This window comes from Leuciscus leuciscus, assembly GCF_965113295.1.
Source record: "Leuciscus leuciscus genome assembly, chromosome: 19".
In the NCBI taxonomy this organism is placed as follows: Eukaryota; Metazoa; Chordata; class Actinopteri; order Cypriniformes; family Leuciscidae; genus Leuciscus; species Leuciscus leuciscus.
In genome coordinates, this window is record NC_138743.1 from 29,765,791 (window position 1) to 29,784,506 (window position 18,716).

At 38.5% G+C, this 18,716-nt stretch overlaps 1 protein-coding gene across 2 annotated transcripts in view; it reads right to left on the reverse strand.

The window, feature by feature from the left end:
- Positions 1 to 18,716, reverse strand: part of akap12b (A kinase (PRKA) anchor protein 12b) — a 38,408-nt gene that overhangs the window by 3,088 nt on the left and 16,604 nt on the right. The window contains exons 2-3 of one of the 2 annotated variants that reach the window (XM_082147386.1): positions 15,307 to 15,409; positions 856 to 5,487 (exon numbers count right to left, since the gene is read on the reverse strand). In XM_082147386.1, coding sequence (XP_082003512.1) covers positions 860 to 5,487; positions 15,307 to 15,409 — 4,731 coding nt within the window. In that variant the 3' untranslated portion in view covers positions 856 to 859. Of the gene's footprint in view, positions 1 to 855; positions 5,488 to 8,887; positions 9,154 to 15,306; positions 15,410 to 18,716 lie in introns of those variants that run through there. The other variant, XM_082147387.1, reaches the window with a different exon arrangement.

Consider the following 18,716-nt stretch of genomic DNA (forward strand, 5'->3'; position numbering starts at 1 on the left):
TGAACTAACCCTTTAATCATACTATAAACAATCAAGAGCTTTGTGCGCACATTCCAAAAGACGTGACATGCAAAATTTTTTCGATGAAGACTGTAGCTCGACTACACAAAAACTAAACATGTCAATGTACTTACTGTAATTTAGTATTACCCATTCAAGTGCCTTCCTTAATCATTTCTTGGGAAAACTGACATGGAGAGTCAGGTAGCACTTTACTTCATTCAGTACTTTAAGACTTATTTAATTGAATAAATAATAATCTATCAATATCATAGAATACAACTTTTATGATTTTTTATCATTTTATCCGCTCGTATGCTGATATGACACTACCATGGATTGTATTTGATCATACAGTGTATCTTATTAAATTAATTGGTTCTCTAACTACATATTAAAAGCTTTGATGATTGGAAGAGAATAAGAGAGCGTATAAGGGAGGGGGTGGGGAATTAGACTCGGTCTTTCACCACAAGTTCATCTCTCTTCACACGGCTTCCCTTTAAGACCCAGCAGTGAAGTGAAGTGAAGGGTCAGGCAGCGGCATTCCTGCTTTGATACCGAAGGTCCCTTGGATACTGGTACATGGAACAAAAGCTTTTTCATCTCACCGAATGGAAATCCACCCCTAATAAAACTACGATCAACTGATGCTTTTAAAAAGGCACCATGAAAAAACTGAAGTTTGATGGTGAAGTTTACTAACTAATGTGGAATATTAGTTGAACTCTTTTGTTTGTGAGGGACAAAACTAATTTTGAAAAATTTTAATATTTTGTTATTATTGTTGTTTTGTTCTACAAAAAAAAATAAAAAAATTAATAAAGCAATTTCAATAAATTTAGAAAGACTAACCTGCTCATGACACTGTGACAACCTCTGTGGAGACAGGCTCATTCTCATTCTCGACTTCCTCCACTACCTCCTCTACTGCAATGGCATTTGCTGTCTTCTCAGGAGCAGACTCCAGCTTGGCAGGTACATTTTTAGCATCCGTCTTTTGACAATCTGGATCTCTGGACTCTCCCTGGTTTGTCGTGTCCTGTGTTGAAATCTTCGTTTGAGGCTCTTCCAAGTCTTTCTGAGGCCTGTCTACTACTGATTCCTGACCATCTGAACCGTCTTCTTTCATGTTTGTCTCAATGTCTTGAACAGGTACATTATCTGCATCTATGACATTTATGAAACCCACGTTAAACTCCTGTGCAGTCTCAATCTGTACCTCCTGTGCCAGTTGACACTGCTCAGCTACAAACTGGTCTTGACTTGCAGATATTTCTGTCATCTTTTCTTCTGGTATGGCTTCTGAAACTTCTGAATCTTGTGTCTCTTGCTTGATTTCTGTTGGCACTTCTGTGGAATCTGACTCAACTTGACTTTTTCCTTCTTCACTTTCTTTGGTCTCTTTTGCTTGCTTTAGTTCGACTTCACTTTTCGTTACCTCTGTTTCTTGGTGCACATCTTCCACAGAGACTGTGGCAACCTCCTCATTCTGAGCATGGATTTCATCGGTGATAGAGACTGGGACTGTTTCAGAGATCAGGATGGCTTCATTGACTGTTTTTGTTGGTTTCTCAGTGACAATGCAAGTTTGTTCATTGTCGTCTTTGCAGCTATCATCAGATGCCTTTGGTTTCTCTGGGCTTGTTTCTAGTGGAGCTTTTTCCCCTGAAATGACTTCTGTTGAAGGTTTTTCAGAAACCACTGGGGGCTCTTCAAGTTTGACTTCCACTGATGTGGTACAGCTCTCTACCTCCTCAGTGGCTTTCTCAGACACTTTTTGTTCTGCATGTGCCTCAGCAAGGTTCTCCACAACAATTTGAATGACCTCTTGCACAATAACACTGCTCTGTTTCTCAATTATTTCTGCCTCTGTCACTTGGGATGCCTGGATCACTTCAGTTTCCTCTTTCGCATTCTCAATAACTTCCTCAAACACAACACTAACCTTTGTTGAGGCTACTTCAAAGTTTCCCTCACTGACTCCTTGAGCAGAGACAACCTCAACATCATTCACTATAACCTGGATATTGTGGTCACCAGTGGGAAGAACAAGAGGAACATTTTCCATAACAGTTTCATGAGCTAGATCTGCTGAATGGGATTCTGTCGTCTCAGATGTTGAGGTTATAACACAGACAGTCTCTTTGATGACTGCAAATTCTTCAGTGGATTCTTCAGCCACAACAGGAATGCAATCTTCCATAGACAAAGCAGTTTGAGAAGCAGACACCTCTGGAAGGGTTGCCATGGCCTCCTCTATTTCAGCGATGGCAACTCCCTCCATAGATGCTACCTCAACAGTGGCAAATGCCTCTTTAACACCCTTCAGTTCTTGCACTTTCTCACCTTCAGCAACAGTAACTTCTGTGACTTCTACAGTTTGAGCACAGATTGACTCTTCAACAGTTGCTTCAACAGGACCTGCAGCCTCAACCTGAGGGGATTTTTCTGCCATCACCGGCTCTTCAAGAAATTCTGGTTCCTGTTGTACAGCATTGATAAGCGCTACTTTGACTGCTGCTACTTCTTGGAGATCATTCACAGTCTCAGCTTCAGATATCTCCTTCATCTCTTCAAACTGTGCTTTCTCCTCAACTGCATTTTCTATGGGCTCATCTTTGAGCTCTACTTGACCTACACTTATCTGAGCCTCATGAACCTTATCCTCAGTCACACTGACCTTTTCAGGCTCCTGTGTTTTGTCTTCAATAGCTAACTCTGTGACTAGTGCCTGAGTAACAACTGTGACTGACTCTACTGAAGGCTTCTGATTGAGGCTTTCTTCTTTTACCGCCTTTATTTCACTAGTGTCAAGGCCGGTGCAAACAGCGGTTGCCTCTGTTTTCTCGTGTGCAACCAAGACTGTTTTCTCTCCCTTGATGGCTGACTCAACCAGAAGAGCGTCAGTGATGACGGCAACTACGTTTTCCTGTTCCTTAGTCATGGTGACAGCTATGGCACATGCGGTAACACTGATAGTTTCCACAGCTTGTTGTAGTACGACATCAGTCTTCTCTACACCATCACCTGGGACAGGAGTTGTCTCACCTGATGTAACTGGAGATGCTGTAACGCGTGAAACAGCAGAAACCATTTCAGTCTCCTCTACTTGTTCAAGGGCCGTAACTGCTTCTGATGTAAGCTCGACAATGTCCTCTGCAATGGTGTTATCGGTTGATTTGGGTGTGGCAGCTGTGTCTCCTTCTTCGGGTATGTCACTCAATTGCTTTCCCTCTGTCTCATCCTCAACATTTTCCACAGTGGTTGAGATCCAAGATGGTGATCTATCCTCAGCTATAGCCTTTGTCTGAGTTACTGGTGCAGATTCCTGCTTCACCTCCTCTGCCTCTGCAGATGGTTCATTGTCATATTCGGAAAGAGGCACCACAGCTGGAGTGTCGGAGTCATCCTCTGCAGAGCCAACGTCAGAAGAAACCTGCTCTTGTTTACCATCAGACTTCTTCTTCCTGCGGGGAATCAATTTCCTCAAAGAGAAAGAGGATTCTTCTTTGGGGATTTCACTGTCAGAGGTTGTCTGCTCTGGGCCTGAGGCTTCATCAGACTTGTCTTCTGCTTTAGGTTTCTTCCTCTGGGTTACCAGCCTCTTGAAGGACTCCCAGGTAGACACAAGTTCTTCCTCTGGTTCGGGGGAAGAAGCCAAATTCTCATGATCAGCTTCACCAGAGCTTACAAGAGGGGACTCGGCAGTCTTCGTCTGCTCTTCTCCAGACTGCTGCACTTCTTCCTCAATTTTAGGTTCTTCATCATCAGAATCAGAAGTTTTTCTGGCCCTTTTTTTAGCTGACCCCACACAAATAAGAGCTTCCCAGGACACAGATGTATCCATTTTTCTTTTTGACTCCTCTGCGACTGGTTCAGGCTTCTCAACTTTTGTCTCAACCTTAGATTCTGCTTGTGATTCTTCTTTAGACTCAGATGGTACCTCTTCAGAGGGTTTAGGCTCATCAGTTTTCTCATCAAAGATGGCACTTTCAGTTGAAGATAGGGTAGAAGATTTGGGTTTGTCTCCAGGGGCTTCATCTTCGCTCTCAGATGGCCTTTTGACTCGTTTTTTTGGAGTGACTAGTTTTTTGAAAGAGGACCAAGGTAAAATTCCATCTTTCTTTTTCTCACTGTCAGAAGTGACTGGTTCACCATCAGGCTCCACGGCTTGAGCCACCTCAGCTTGAGTTACCTCCCCCACAAGATGCTCACCAGATTCTTCTGGAGAAGATGCTCCGCTGTCAGGTTTTTGGGGCTCAGCAGACTCAGTGGAAGACTGGATGTTTTCAGCAACTTGTTCACTTGATTCTGTTTGCTTTGATTCAGCTTCTTTCTTACTCTTCTGCTTTTTGGATGACAGCTTTTTTAGACCTGCTCCTGTAAACAGCTTCTTAAGTGGGCTTCCCTGAGCCTTGGCTTTCTCCTGAGATGACAGGATTTCAGCTTCAGTGGTCACCTCATCTGAAACATCTGGCTTGTCACTTGTTGGTTTTGCATCCTCAATAGGTTGGGATTCATCAACAGTTTCAGCAGCTGGAGCTTCAGCAGTTTCAGTCTGAGTCAAAGTTTCAGCTTCACTTGTAGTCTCAGCCTCTAGTTTAAGATCTTGTGTCTTTTCTGTCTCAGTGGAAGTGGATTCAGCTGCAGTTTCAGCTTTAGTTTCAACTGTTTCTGAGAGTTTCTCTACTTGCTCACCCTCAGCTGGTTCTTTCTCTGCATCCACTTTAGCTTCCTCTATACCCTCAACAACACCATCTGCAGTCTCCTCAGTTTCCTTAATGTCCTCCTCTGCTGACTTTTCTTTGACTTGTTCCTCATCTTTGGGCTTTTTGAAGCTTGTCTTCTTCCGCAGGTTAGAAAAGATTCCCTGAGTGAAAAATTTCTTAAAGGGGCTCTGTGTCTCTTGAGAGGGTGGACTTGTGGGCAATTCAGTTGGCATTTCTGACTCTGGTTCTTTCTCTGATATCGTCCCCATTTCTTCAGCAGATTTTTCGGTTGCCCCATCACTTGCCTTTTCAGTCTCTGATGGGGCATCAACTACAGTTTGGTCAGTTGGTTTCTCTGCCTTATCAGTCACATCTTCAGTCGTGGCCTCCTGCTCTTTTTCTGTGGTCTCTGGTGATTTGTCTTCCACAGATTTGTTTTCCTCTGTTGCAGGTTCCTCTTTCTTTTCCTCAGCAGCTGCGTCTGCACCACTCTCTGCTTCCTTCACTGTCAGCAGTTGCACAGGCTCAGTCTTCTCATTCTTGTCTTTCTTCAGTGTGAACTTGAATCCAACAAAACGGAAGATCTTCTTGAAGCCCACCTCATTTGTCTCCTCTTGTTTTTCTTCTACCACCTTCTCTTCTGCAGTTGTAATTTCATCTGCATTTGCAGAATCGTCTCCTTTCTCTCCATTAACTTGAGGGGTAACCTCTTCCTGATGCACCTCAATTGTTTCAGGGCTGTCTTCTTTTTGGGAGATCGTGTCTGTCTGGCCAACTGTAATGAAAAATATGCAAAGTTTTAGTGAAGTTTCTAGTACATTTTTTTCAGATACAGTTGTTCAAGTTACTTGAGTTCACAAATGGAATAAATAAAGCCATTATCATTGGAATCATCACGGAATGAGTTAACAGATGATCAAATATCATAACACTCAAAGCCTTATAAAACTCATTTGTCTCTTATGGATAGCCAATTCTCAAAATGACTAAGTGTAGAAAAAACTATTTAGAGTAATAAAAGCAAAATACATGATCTAATGTAATTATTTCAAGATGGAGGGTTGTGGCATTTGAAGGAAATCAGAGCCACATTGCTAGAAAACCTGCAAAAATATTCACCCCCTGTACAGATTTAATCAGGCATATGATGGTAATTTGATAATAAGCTTACACTTTCTCTTTCCTAATGAAATCTGGGGAATGATGACAAGATTTTACATCAAGGCAACCAGGGGAAATTTCCATGTTGTAAGCTTCACAGTTATGCAGGCTATGTTGCCAAACTTGTAGACTATGAAATTTACCTTATTTAATAAAACACAGCAAACACATAATGAAGGGGGTGGTTTGTAATATTACTTTATTAATCTACCTTAAGCCTGTATATGTGTCCAGTTCTTAAGCATCCGAGAATTTTTACTAAAATTGCAACAGGTGGGATAAACAAAAGAACACAAACACACACAAACTTATAATGTCTTAAATTCCTCCCTTGACTATCTGTGTTTTGACAGGAGTGTGTCGGTTTTGAGGGTGTGGGGCTAGGAAGAGGGAGTCGAGTTTGCATGTAGTGTGGGCCTCCTGGAGGCTCAGTTTCCCTTTGACATCCAACCTAGCAAGGGACCATTCACATCTGGCTCTGCTTGCTCTTGCTCTGGGGTCTGAAACCCACCCAGTGACTTTAAAAACAAATTCCAAGCATTTTTAATGCATGGATATCACATTACTTGCCTTCCTACGCACTTATATGACACAGGCTGATTTAAAGGGGCAGCAAACCCATTTATCTACCAAATCAACTTAAGCCAGAGGTCAAAATGATTTATACATTGTTTAGAACAATTTTATTTTTATGTGACTGGTAAAGTCTTGGATTGATTACCCTAACCTTGAAACTCATACAATGAAACAACTGGACTGACTTATATATTGCCTACCATCCTTTCAGATTTTCAGATCAGTAGACGGTCATTAAAATAAAATACTGATGCTCTTTATCGTGTTGTGGTCACTCCATGAAAAATCACTATTAAATTCATCCATCAATTTTATGTAGGTTTAAAACAAAATGGAGCTCCATGTTTTCAATATATGATTTAAATTTAATGAAGCACCAACCTAATCCCACAATTCAATATGGTATTGGGATGCAAAGACAATACAGCAAACCCCCCACAGACCAAACCAAAATCTAAACTTCAGCTTAGGAAGACTGTATTGTGTTGTGCTCTTTGTCTCACAATAGGCCTCTGTTTTTTCCTTCTTTGACTAAAAGGGGTGGGGGGCCCAAACTATTGTCCATCCTGGAACTTAAACTACCATGATTAAAATCCTTATTGTAAAATGGGAAACGGGCATTATGGGAAGCCATATAGAATGACAGACAGAAATTTCTCAGCCTTGGTGATATGGAAGACTGATTTATAACACAAAAAGTAAGGCACTTAACACTAAGAAGTTAAGTTTAAGAATATGAAGGACGCACATTCTCATGTAAAAAGACACATTGTATATGTGCATGTATATTTTTACATGAGTACATTAAAGACAAAATGGGTCAAAGACTTGGTGAAGCAACCAGTTGCCCTACATTTGCCTTTGTCTTAATGGTGGCTCATACTGGGGAAACTCGAGCCAAGGAATTCAAAAAAGCGTGTCTGTTGTGGCTGCTAAAGTGTGAAACTGTGGGTGAGCATTTTGGAATGGGTGGGGGAAGATGCCATCTGAAATCACAGTGGTGTGATAGGGCTTTCTAGAAATATGGGGGAGGGGTGGATGTTTGTTGAGATGGGCCTGAGGTAATGGTCAACAACCCACTACCCCTTGCTGTTACATGCAAATATAGGCTGTTCATTAGTGGAGTCTGTGTGTTTAGGGAGGTTGCAGTAGACTGACTGTCGGACCCCCACCAGGCCAACTACCCCACCTCCTGCACTAAATAACTACACTTTAGTAACTCTGTGACTCCCTTTGACATAGATGTGTTTAGAGCATATATGAAATTTAAAGGGATAGTTCACCCAAAAATAAAAAAATTATGTCATAATTTACTCACCCTCATGTTATTCCAAACCTGTGTAAGTTTCTTTCTTTTTTTGAACAGAAAATAATAGATTTGAAAGAATGTTGGTAACCAGACAGTTGATGGGGCCCATTCACTTCCATATCTTTTTTCCTGATTACCAACATTCTTTAAAATATATTATTTTGTGTTCAACAGAAGAAAGAAACTAATACAGGTTTGTAACAACTTGAGGGTTAGTATGTGATGAATTTTATTTTTTATTTTTGGGTGAACTATCCCTTTAAGCCAATTTAAGTCAAATTAAATGGTCAATTTAGGACAAAATAGATTAAACTGATATAAACAAAGATAAGAACATCCACAAAAAAGTCCTAATAAACATCCCCAGCTAATCAAAACACTCTCTGAAGTCATGTGCAGCAGGTAATCAATTCCATACACCCACACCAACTCTATAGAGAACCCTGACTAAGATCTAAGGGGCTTAAAAACTCATTAAAATTCCTTAAAAAGAAGGACATCTTAGACCACTATAGCCCATCAGCTCTGAACATTTCCAAGAATTCTATACATTACATGTATAAACCCACCTAGCTGTACTTTTTTCACAAACTTAAAACGAATTAAATGAAACATTATAAGGTTTAGGTTGGTCTCCCACACTTAATGGTTAATGCTTCACACTGTCAATATACAGAAATTGTTTTTATTTAAAAACAAATCCCTGATATTCCATAAGTTCTAGATTCTATCAAAGAGCAAGAATCAATGAAATGCAAAAATAATTAGACATACACACACAAAAAAAAACTTGAGATATGTCAGAGAAAGCAATAAATTACTTGAATGAAAAAGTCAATATTTTTTTGATGAATAACAAATATTCAAGTAGGCTATTTAATACCATTAGCCTCTACACAATGAGACCATAGGCTACAGATCATGTATTAGAATTTGTCCACCATTTTACTGAATTGACTGATTACTGAATAAATTCATAAGATGATCCATTATTAATAAAAATAAACCTGAAAATAAAATCTAGAAACTCCTACAGTGCCGATCTAATTTATTATCGCTCCCCTGTCCTAAAATATTAACCATAATACGCCCCAACTATAACAAGTCATAGATTTTAGATGCATCTTACCTGTTAGAGTTATTGTCCCAAGCATTTCAAAAACTTTTGCAATTACTTTTCAGGAAAAAAATCAGTTTAACTCGATGACAGTGATGCGTTTCTGAACTCCCCTCTTGTAAATCTCCTGCTTCCTCTCAGACTATGATCAGCTGATTGGCTTTAAAGCTACACTCTTGTTTCCCTCTCTTTCTCTGTCCTGTGAGCTTATGTTGAGGTCAGGCGTCTCCTCTTCTGAGTTTCTGGGTGAGAATGAGGAGAGCGGGAGGGTAAAACACATTTCAACAGACACTGACACATGTCCTATGTGGGACCACCCCACCCATGCCCCCCCACTCCCCCTCCCATTCACCCCCCACTCCTCCTCCTCAACTTTTCAGCTGTTCTCAGCCCCTCTCTACTGAATGAGTTTCCCTCTTCCTTCCCCCTCCACTCCTCTTCACACACTCCCTCCACCCACTCACACAAACATTCCTTTTTCCAACTTTTTCTTTCCCTGTTCAAAACGACAGAAATTGTCAAACCGTAGTTAAAATGTGTGTATGTGTGTGTGTAGGGAGGGAGGATTACTCATGTTATCAAAGGCATTTCTGTACATGATGTTTTACAGAGCTCCATCTCCCCTTCCCGTCTCCTAAACAGCAGGCTCCATATAAAATGGACAAGGGTGAAACAAGGAACTCCACAATATCTTCTCCTATATCTTTATCTTTCTGCTTCTTCTCCTTTTCACTCAACCGAGCTCACATATTTACACCTTCTCCACAACACTCTCAGTCCAAGGGCTCTGCTATAAGTATGCAACTTTTTGCCACATTGTGAGTGAAAAAACTGTAAACAATTATTTTCAAGATTATTGAGGGATGGTCCCTGAACATATGTTAAAATATGGTAACCTTTTCTGACAGATGTCAGTTGCTTTGAAATATTTTAGGACTTTTTAAAAACTATTTTACTGTTTAATAAAAAGGTCTCCCTTATTACTATTAACAATGTGAATTATTTATAAGTGAAAGGTTAGCAGGTAAAGTGACTTTCGATTTACATTTGTGTCCCAGACTAGGTAGTTTAGTGCTTATGTAATGAGGCTGCCACTTTACAGTGCAAATGGTCCATTCAAAGCGTAAACTGAGGCAGCTTATTTCATTCAACTTTGTTGAAGGAGGATGGCTGAAGAATGCCAGTGAGATTCTTCGGCATACAAGGGTCTAATCAGACATCTCACACCTTGCCATTGTTCCCATGGAATGTGCGAATTCCAGCTGGAATCTTCTTCTTAAGGGGTGATAACAACTCTAATCCAGTTTGGTCTGGAACCTAAAGACTATGCAGAAACTCATCTGGTTAAGATTGGTATTTTATCTCAGCCAAAAACCAAAAGCTTCTTCTGTATTTATTCACTTGACCAAACACAAATTGTATTACAATGATTTGATTGAAATGTTATTGTGATGTTTAAGTTTCTAAACTGAACCGGACTATAGCACTAGAGGGTGTACACATAAGTGTTTTTTTCGGTGCAAAGCTAAAGGGGACAAGTAGGGCAAATTCTTCTTGAATAGCTGATGAATAGCCACCCTCAGACTTCATTGTGATCTATAGTAGCAGACAGAGACATGGGGCTCAGATCAGAGGGATTTGACACATGGGAAAGACTTTTTGTCCCCAGTGACTCCATAGGAATGGAATTCAATAAGAACAGACTCTCACACACTAAAGACAGCGTGAGTCACTCCCATTTACTGTAATGGACATTCCTCGAAAGAGGAAGCTTGTCATCTACATCTTCCTGTATGTATCACTCAAAAGCTGAGTCATATTTGTGGACTTGACCATGAAGACACAATTAATATTAATGACCTAATCTTGCCTGATGTAGTAAGATATGATAAAATACCACCAGCCAATCAGCATCATGGTCTGGCATGGTGGATCCAATACCCAGAATGACATCCATGTTATCTTTTCCACCAGGGAAATGCGATCAAACACAGAAACGTGAGCAGTCGGCAGTCTGTTTTGGCTGGGACCATTGGGAGGTGTGCGTCCCACTGGCCTGGGGTCTTGCAGGGGATGCTACGACGTCACTGTAGACCCCAGCTCACACACGTACACACATACTTCCAGATACACACGCCCTCAACTATGCACGAATTCCTCGAGCCAGGAAGATGATGCCGAAATAATGGGAGGAAAAGGAAATGAGAGCTGTGTGAAGATCTGGTCAGTATCAGAAGACTGTCTCTAAGTTTCCAGCATTCTCCTGCTTTATACTTTCAATTGATTTTGCTCAATACATTATCTTTAAAACACAATCTCTTCATTTCGTACCTTCCTCTCTATATCTCTATATCAAGCTTTCCCTGTTATTCTTGCCGTTTCCTTTGCTTTCTATGGATAGAGGAAGCTGAGGAATGCAGCACAGGAAGAACGCTCATTCTTTTGCGTCATTGCTTCCTCTTCCCTCACTAGTTTCCTTGACAATTAGGTCATTTTCTTTCCCTCAGCTAATTTTTCATTTTCAGAAAGGACATTTTGACAATGACTCTTACAGAGTACCTAACTACTCCAATGAGCTGTCACAGTGCAAGGTACAGTTTGTACCAGTGACATCATAATTCATCCCACTGTTTGGTCCATTTGGTTTACTTATGCTCTATGTAGCTACGTCATTAATACTGCAATCCAAACATATATATATATATATATATATATATATATATATATATATATATATATATAAACACACTACCATTTGTGGTCAACATTTTTTTTAAATGTCTTTTGAAAGTTCACCAAGTGTCACCAACTCTTATGTTCACCAAGGCCGCATTTATTTGATAGAAAATACAGTACAAACAGTAATATTGTGAAATATTATTACCATTTAAAAATCACTGTTTTCTTTTTTAATATATTTTATATTATGTAATTTATTCATGTGATGGCAAAGCTGAATTTTCAGCATCATTAGTCCAGTCTTCAGTGTCACATGATCCTTCAGAAATCATTATAATATGCTGATTTGGTGTTCAAGAAACATTTCTTATTATCATCAATGTTGAATACAGTTGTGCTGCTTAATATTTTTGGGGAAACAGTGATATCTTTCCTGATATATATATATATATATATATATATATATCTTCAAGATTCTTTGATAAATATAAAGTTTGAAAGAACATCATTAATTTGAAAAATATTTTTTGTGTAATATTATAAAATGTCTTTAGTGGCTTTTAATCCATTGTATGTGTCCTTGCTGAATAAAAGGTTTAGTATCTTATATCTTAAAAAAAAAAAAAAAAAAGTATGGTTGGCAAACCATACAACTAGTTCCCAACATGACTTGGCTCAATGACATAATTTGAGACAATCAAATTTCTCATGAATGACCTAAAGGTAATAAGTTAGTGAGATTTTATGTCAACATGTAGTAATGTAAAATATCAAGCCAACATTTGATTGTTTGAACTGTGTATTCCCTCTCTATCCAGATCAAATCTCACTTTCAATATCCTTATGCCAATAGTCAGGACGAATGTTTAACAGCCAAACAAAAATGAAACTACACTCTCTTTCTGCTTTTACTTTTATTTCTTTTGATTAATGCCGTCTTTACATCTCTTATACAATTTTATTGGCGCAAATTAAATGAATTAAATTACACTTAATCAAATATATATTCACACTCTCCCTGTGGTTTTCTCTTTCTGCCAAGGCCTTCATCGCTCCACACTTCTCACATTCCATTCTCATGTCATCTCAACTTTCCTCATCTGTGTGTCTGAGTATAACTGAAACATACTCATAGTAACTAATGCTTACTCAGTCAAGAAAATCCGTCAAGTTACTATTAGACCTCAACATAAGAAATCAGTGCAGTTTGTATGTAGTTTCAAAAGACCCTGACCTGAATATTTTTTTGTCATTTTGAACTAGAAAACAAGTAGTCAACCAAAATAAAAATATGTTCACAATTTTCCAGGAATCTGACCACAAATCATACTGCAGCTCTGGTAAAATGATTCTACGAAGTGATGCACACACACACACACACACACACACACACACACACACACACACACACACACACACACACACACACACACACACACACACACACACACACAGTCAACATCAAATCACTCAGATTTGGATTCAGATTCCGAACACCAATAAAAAAGCTGAAGCAATTATCAACCATCTCAGAGGTGGAGCTCTCTGTGGACACAATTCCACAGAAATAGGTCAAACATTCAAAAACACACATACTAAACTGATAGCAAAAAGAAAATATACAATAAAGCGACACACTTATGCCAGCAGGAATTCCTGAGATAAATAGATAATCACATACAGCCTGTTAAAACATGTTTGATATGGAGCACAGACTCATATCCTATCAGAGTAAAAGCACACACACACACGGCTTGGTGGGGGAGGAGGACTGTGTATGAGATAATGGTTGAGCTCACTCTCTGGACTCACTCACGCCGCCGCCTCCTAAACGCCTGGCAGCCAGCTTGTGTGTGTGTGTGTGTGTGTGTAAGTGGGTGGGTGGGAGAACTCAATTCTTTTGCAAACTTTTGTATAAATGTATCTGATGCATGTCTGTTCATGCAGGTCATACAAATATCTGTGTTTGTAATTTTATGCTGACGCAAGTGCATCAGTTCAATCAGGTGTGTGTGAGTGAGCGTGCATGTATGGCTGTGTGTCCGTGACCATTTGAAAAGCTAGGGGTATTCAAAATTGAAAAGATGCTGATTAAAGGAAATGGTAAAAATGTATGTTTTTTTTATATCGAGAGCACTACTTTCTTTGTTGATTTTGGCAGAGGAGACATTGCACAAGATATTTCTGGCAGAGTGGACACCAAAATAATCATACTTCTCTCTCATTTGACTTTTTGTGACTCTGCGTACATGGTTTCTATTGTTAAGTTACACTCAAAACTGACAGCATCATTTCTTGGGAGGTTTCTTAACAATGGAGAACGGACAGATATATCAACACATTAATTTTACACACAGTACATTTCTATAACACGTTCCAGGGGTTTTTCTGGTACTCTGGGGATATTGGAGAAAATGAATGGCTGCACTGAGCACGCAAGAAAATTATGGCTTAAATACTCTTGGCTGGCATTCATCATGCAGATTAAATAAAGCCAGTATTGACATCAGAAATTTTGGGAGTGTTTCAATGGCTTGTCCCTGGTATTGTCATGATTGAGACTTTTCTACACACCGGTAATGTCTTACTGCATCTACAGCCACAAAGACAAGGAACAGGTTTTTATTTGCATGTGAATGTGTCTCCACTGTCAGATGTGGCACAGAAGACAGTCTATTTGGTCTTCTTTGGTCTTGCTTCCTGTCATTTCCTTAAGTAAGATCTGTTTCCCAGTCAATTTTTCTTTCGTTCTTGCTTTGATATACTTTTAAGACATGTTCAGACAACAAGAAATAACATTCATGAAAAAAATAACTATGTCCAATTTGTGATCAAATAATCATTTTATATTTTATATTCTCTGAATGATTCATTCACGAATCGGGCACTCCTCTAATAGATTCTCATGAAAAATTGTGATCCTTCCCATCCAAAGAAACTTATATTGCATTTAAGTTGATCAGTTCATGCATTTCTTGGGAATCAAACCCATGACCTTAGTGTTGTAATTGCCATGTTCTAGTGTTTAAGCTACAGAAAAATGGTGGACTACTCATTTTATATTCACAATTCTTTGTTTATACACATCGAAATGTACATTTCTATTCCTATCTTGCCAGTTTTCTCACCTAAATTCTGTACAAATGCATGGTTTAATTACCAGTATGTTATTCTACAATTTGGATTCCTTTTTTCAGTTTGTTTGTGATGAAATTCCTCCATTTGATCACAAAAAAAGTGTGTTATTTGACCACAAAAATAAAAGACTTCGACACATGCAATGAGGCTAGCTTATTAAAAACATGCACCGGTCTCTTTAAGGGGTCAGCTAGGTCATGGCTTACTAAATATTATTGGGGGGCAGCATCTCGGTGGTCTCTCTGAGTTGAAAAGCAAGAAAATAATGCAAAAAAGCAATATAAATAAACACGGTATGCATTATTGCTCTAGGGTTTTCTCACAGTCCATTGGTAGGTCTATGTTGGTGTCCACTCAATGTAGCCTCTATGTAGGTGTTCTCATCCCTATGATAGCTGGGGATTATGGGAAGGATCAGCTGGGGTACGAGGGCACACAGATAAAAAGATAAAGATCCCATCTTAAGCCTCACACACACACACAGACCCCTGATGCTGGGAGGCAGACTACTATTAGTGTCAGTCATTGTCATTCCACGCACACAGACACGGTAATAAAGATATAAGAGTGATATATACACACAATGTACAAGCGCATATAGTAAGAGCATTTACCCTCAGCCGGTGGGTTCTCCTCCGTGTGACCATTATACTCTGTCTGATCATCTGTCTTCCCATTAAGACTGGAAATAGAGATCTGTCCATTCTTCTGAAGAGGCTAGAAAGAAAGAAACAGAGAGATGAAGGGTCATAATTTTACTATAATCTTTTCAGCAGGGCACTGGCGATACAATTTAGTGTGTAGCTAGTCAAAATGGTGATATATTGTAAAAATTTCTCACATGCTTCTTGCTCTCTCTTTGCACCAGACTTTACTCATTTGTAGTTTTAGCCTTTTGGTTTTGAATTTTCACCATACAGAAATAATCAAGTGTGTTTTTTGTTTTATTTAAAACATTTTCACATTATAGTATACACTAAAGTTTAAGAGTTTGGGGTCGGGAACGATTTTTTAAAATGTTTTTGAAAGAAGACTCCTATGCTTACCAAGGCTTAATTTATTTGATCAAAAATACAGTTAAAACAGTAATTTTGTGAAATATTATTACAATAATAATAATAAAAAAACGTATATTTTGTATTTTGTTATATTTTAAAATGTAATTTATTCATGTGTTGGCAAAGCTGAATTTTCAGCATCATTACTCCAGTCTTCAGTGTCACATGATCCTTCAGAAATCATTCCAATATGCTGATTTGCTGGTCAAGAAACATTTCTTATTATTATCAATGTTGAAAACAGTTGTGCTGCTTAATATTTTTGTGGAAACTGTGATACATGTTTTTGTCAGGATTCTTTGATGAACAGAAGTTCAAAACAACAGCATTTATTTGTAATAGAAACCTTCTAATAGGAGCCACCACTTTTGGAGATCCAGTAAAAGAGCTGCGCACCATCCTAAAGGTTTGGCACTTCTCTTGTGTGTAAAGTAAAGTGTTAAAACAGGTGCAAGAGAAGAACTCAGTTGAATACCAAGATTTGAGGGGATTTGACATTCATGGTTTTAATTTCAGCGCAAGCTTTCATGTTGACTACATTCCAATTCAAAATAGCATTGATGTCCTAGAAAACACATTTAGAAACATTTAAACACAGACGATCTGACCGGCTCAGGAATTTAGACGGTGTATCCACATAACCAAGCATTCACAAATCCTACAGGTACAGTAAATATTTCAGCCAGGACAGAATGCCCCGATTCTAAAATGTGGCCTGTCGATCCCATTTAGGATTCTGTCAGCATTGCTGGACAGGACTGTAATCTAAATAGCACCTTTATACTCTAGTAACTCTACCGATTTAAATAAGCTTCTGAAAGGTTAACTGAGGATTTTTAGTAGGCCTATATGCTAAAGATATAGTTTATCACCTTTCCCTTCCCTTTCTACTGTCTGCTTGGCTTTTAAAGTCCATTAAGGTTTGGAGAAAACAAGAATCACAGACATTAAGCAGCATCCTATCAAAAAAGACATTTCACTCCGAGCAGCCCAATTTTATTGAGTTAAAGGCTTCAGGCTAGTTTAATAATAGAACAACAGTGATAGGAATCACAAAAGACTCTCTTGTGGGGCTGAGGAAAATATGTGAGCAATGCAATTACATTAAGAAAGTTAATTTCTGTTAGAGGCAGAAATAAACATAAGTGAGAAGACTCAAGCCTCAACCAGCTTTGACAGTGGTCCAGCAGGTGTCCTTTAAACCCGTCCTGGCCTCTGACCCCCAGGCCTATCTCATGACAGTCATTCTCCACATTCCGAAGCCCCTTCACAGAATTCCAGCCGGATGGGGGCAACCCCACCCAAATTCCCCTATCAAAGTTACGTTTCTTTCCTTCCTTCATCTGCATCTGATCTGACATCACTTGTCATTAACCGATCCATAACTTTTAAGGTGTCAAAAATACACCATTGTTCAAACGTTTGGGGTCAGTAAGATTTTTTTCAAAGAGAAATTAATACCTCTATTCAGCAAGGACATTTAAATTGATCAAACGTGACAGTAAAGACATTTATAATGTAACAAAATATTTCTATTTCAAATAAAAGTAGTTCTTTTGAACTGTTTTGAACTGAAAAAAAGTGTATCATGGTTTACAAAAAAAATATTTTATATATATATATATATATTTATATATATATTTTAAGCAGCACAACAGTTTCAACATTGATAATAATAAGAAATATTTCTTAAGCACCAAATCAGCATATTAGACTGATTTCTGAAGGATCATGTGGCACTGAAGACTGGAGTAATGATGCTGGAAACTCAGCTTTGCATCACAGAAACAATTACATTTTAAAACACATTAAAACAGAAAAGAGTTATTTTAAATTGTTGTCACAATGTTTCCATATTTGGCAACAATAAATAAACTATGAAAATCCATTCTCCACAATACATTTATTGAGGAATTGGACTGACTGAACATAATCACAAGATCAAATGTAATTTAATGAAGGACATCACATCACGTCAGCTATTGTTTGAGTTGTTTATTCAATTTTCAACATGTGATTTTCTTGATCAGATCCATGCAAAAACTATTAGACAACTGTAGCCTGATACTTACTACACTTGCTGAAATCTTCAAGCGGAAAAAAGTCAAGATCACCATACTGATCCATATAGGAAGGTTTTATGCCAATTATAACAGTGAACAGAAGGGAAAAACTGACATGACATGGACTATGGATAAATTAAGCTAAATAAATCTTGCTGTTTTTAAAATGCATACAGTTCTGATTGGCCAGTTATGCAGTTTCTGCAAAATCTGAGCCTGCTGCTAAGATCATAACTCACCCAGGGCATTTAACAACTGTTCAACCAACAAAAAACTGACAGAGTGTGTGAGTCACTGTGCTTAAGTGTGACAGTTGTTTAACTGAAATAACTAAAGGTAAACACAATCTGTCTTTACGGCACCACACAATTGTGGGTGGGAGGTTTGCACAGAGGTGTGACATCAGGTGTGAGTGTGTGTGTGTTGTCACAAACGTGATTTGTGACTGCCCTTGTGCTCTGCTATTTTAAGCACGTTTATGCTGTACATTAATACAACAAAAACAATGTTTTCTTCCACACATTCTCACTCCCAACTCATCACATATGGACGCTTGGTCAGGATCCCTCTGCATCACTTTTTAACACACATGGCTCCCCTTTAGCGTAATTTTTCGATATGCAAGGTACTCATTGCTTTCAATGACACTAAAGCTCATTGCATTAGACACATTTGGCGTGAAAACACAATGAGTGTCAAAAACATGATAGGCATGGGAATTTTATCGTCATGATGAAATTATATATTAGGGGAATAATTTTGCTATTATGACATATATGTTGGTATTTTCAATTTAATCAGGCAGCATAATTTATACTATTTAGACATGTTTTAACATAACCCATTTGTATATTATATAATATAAAACATTTTCCCGTGTTATTATCTCCATGAATGAAAATT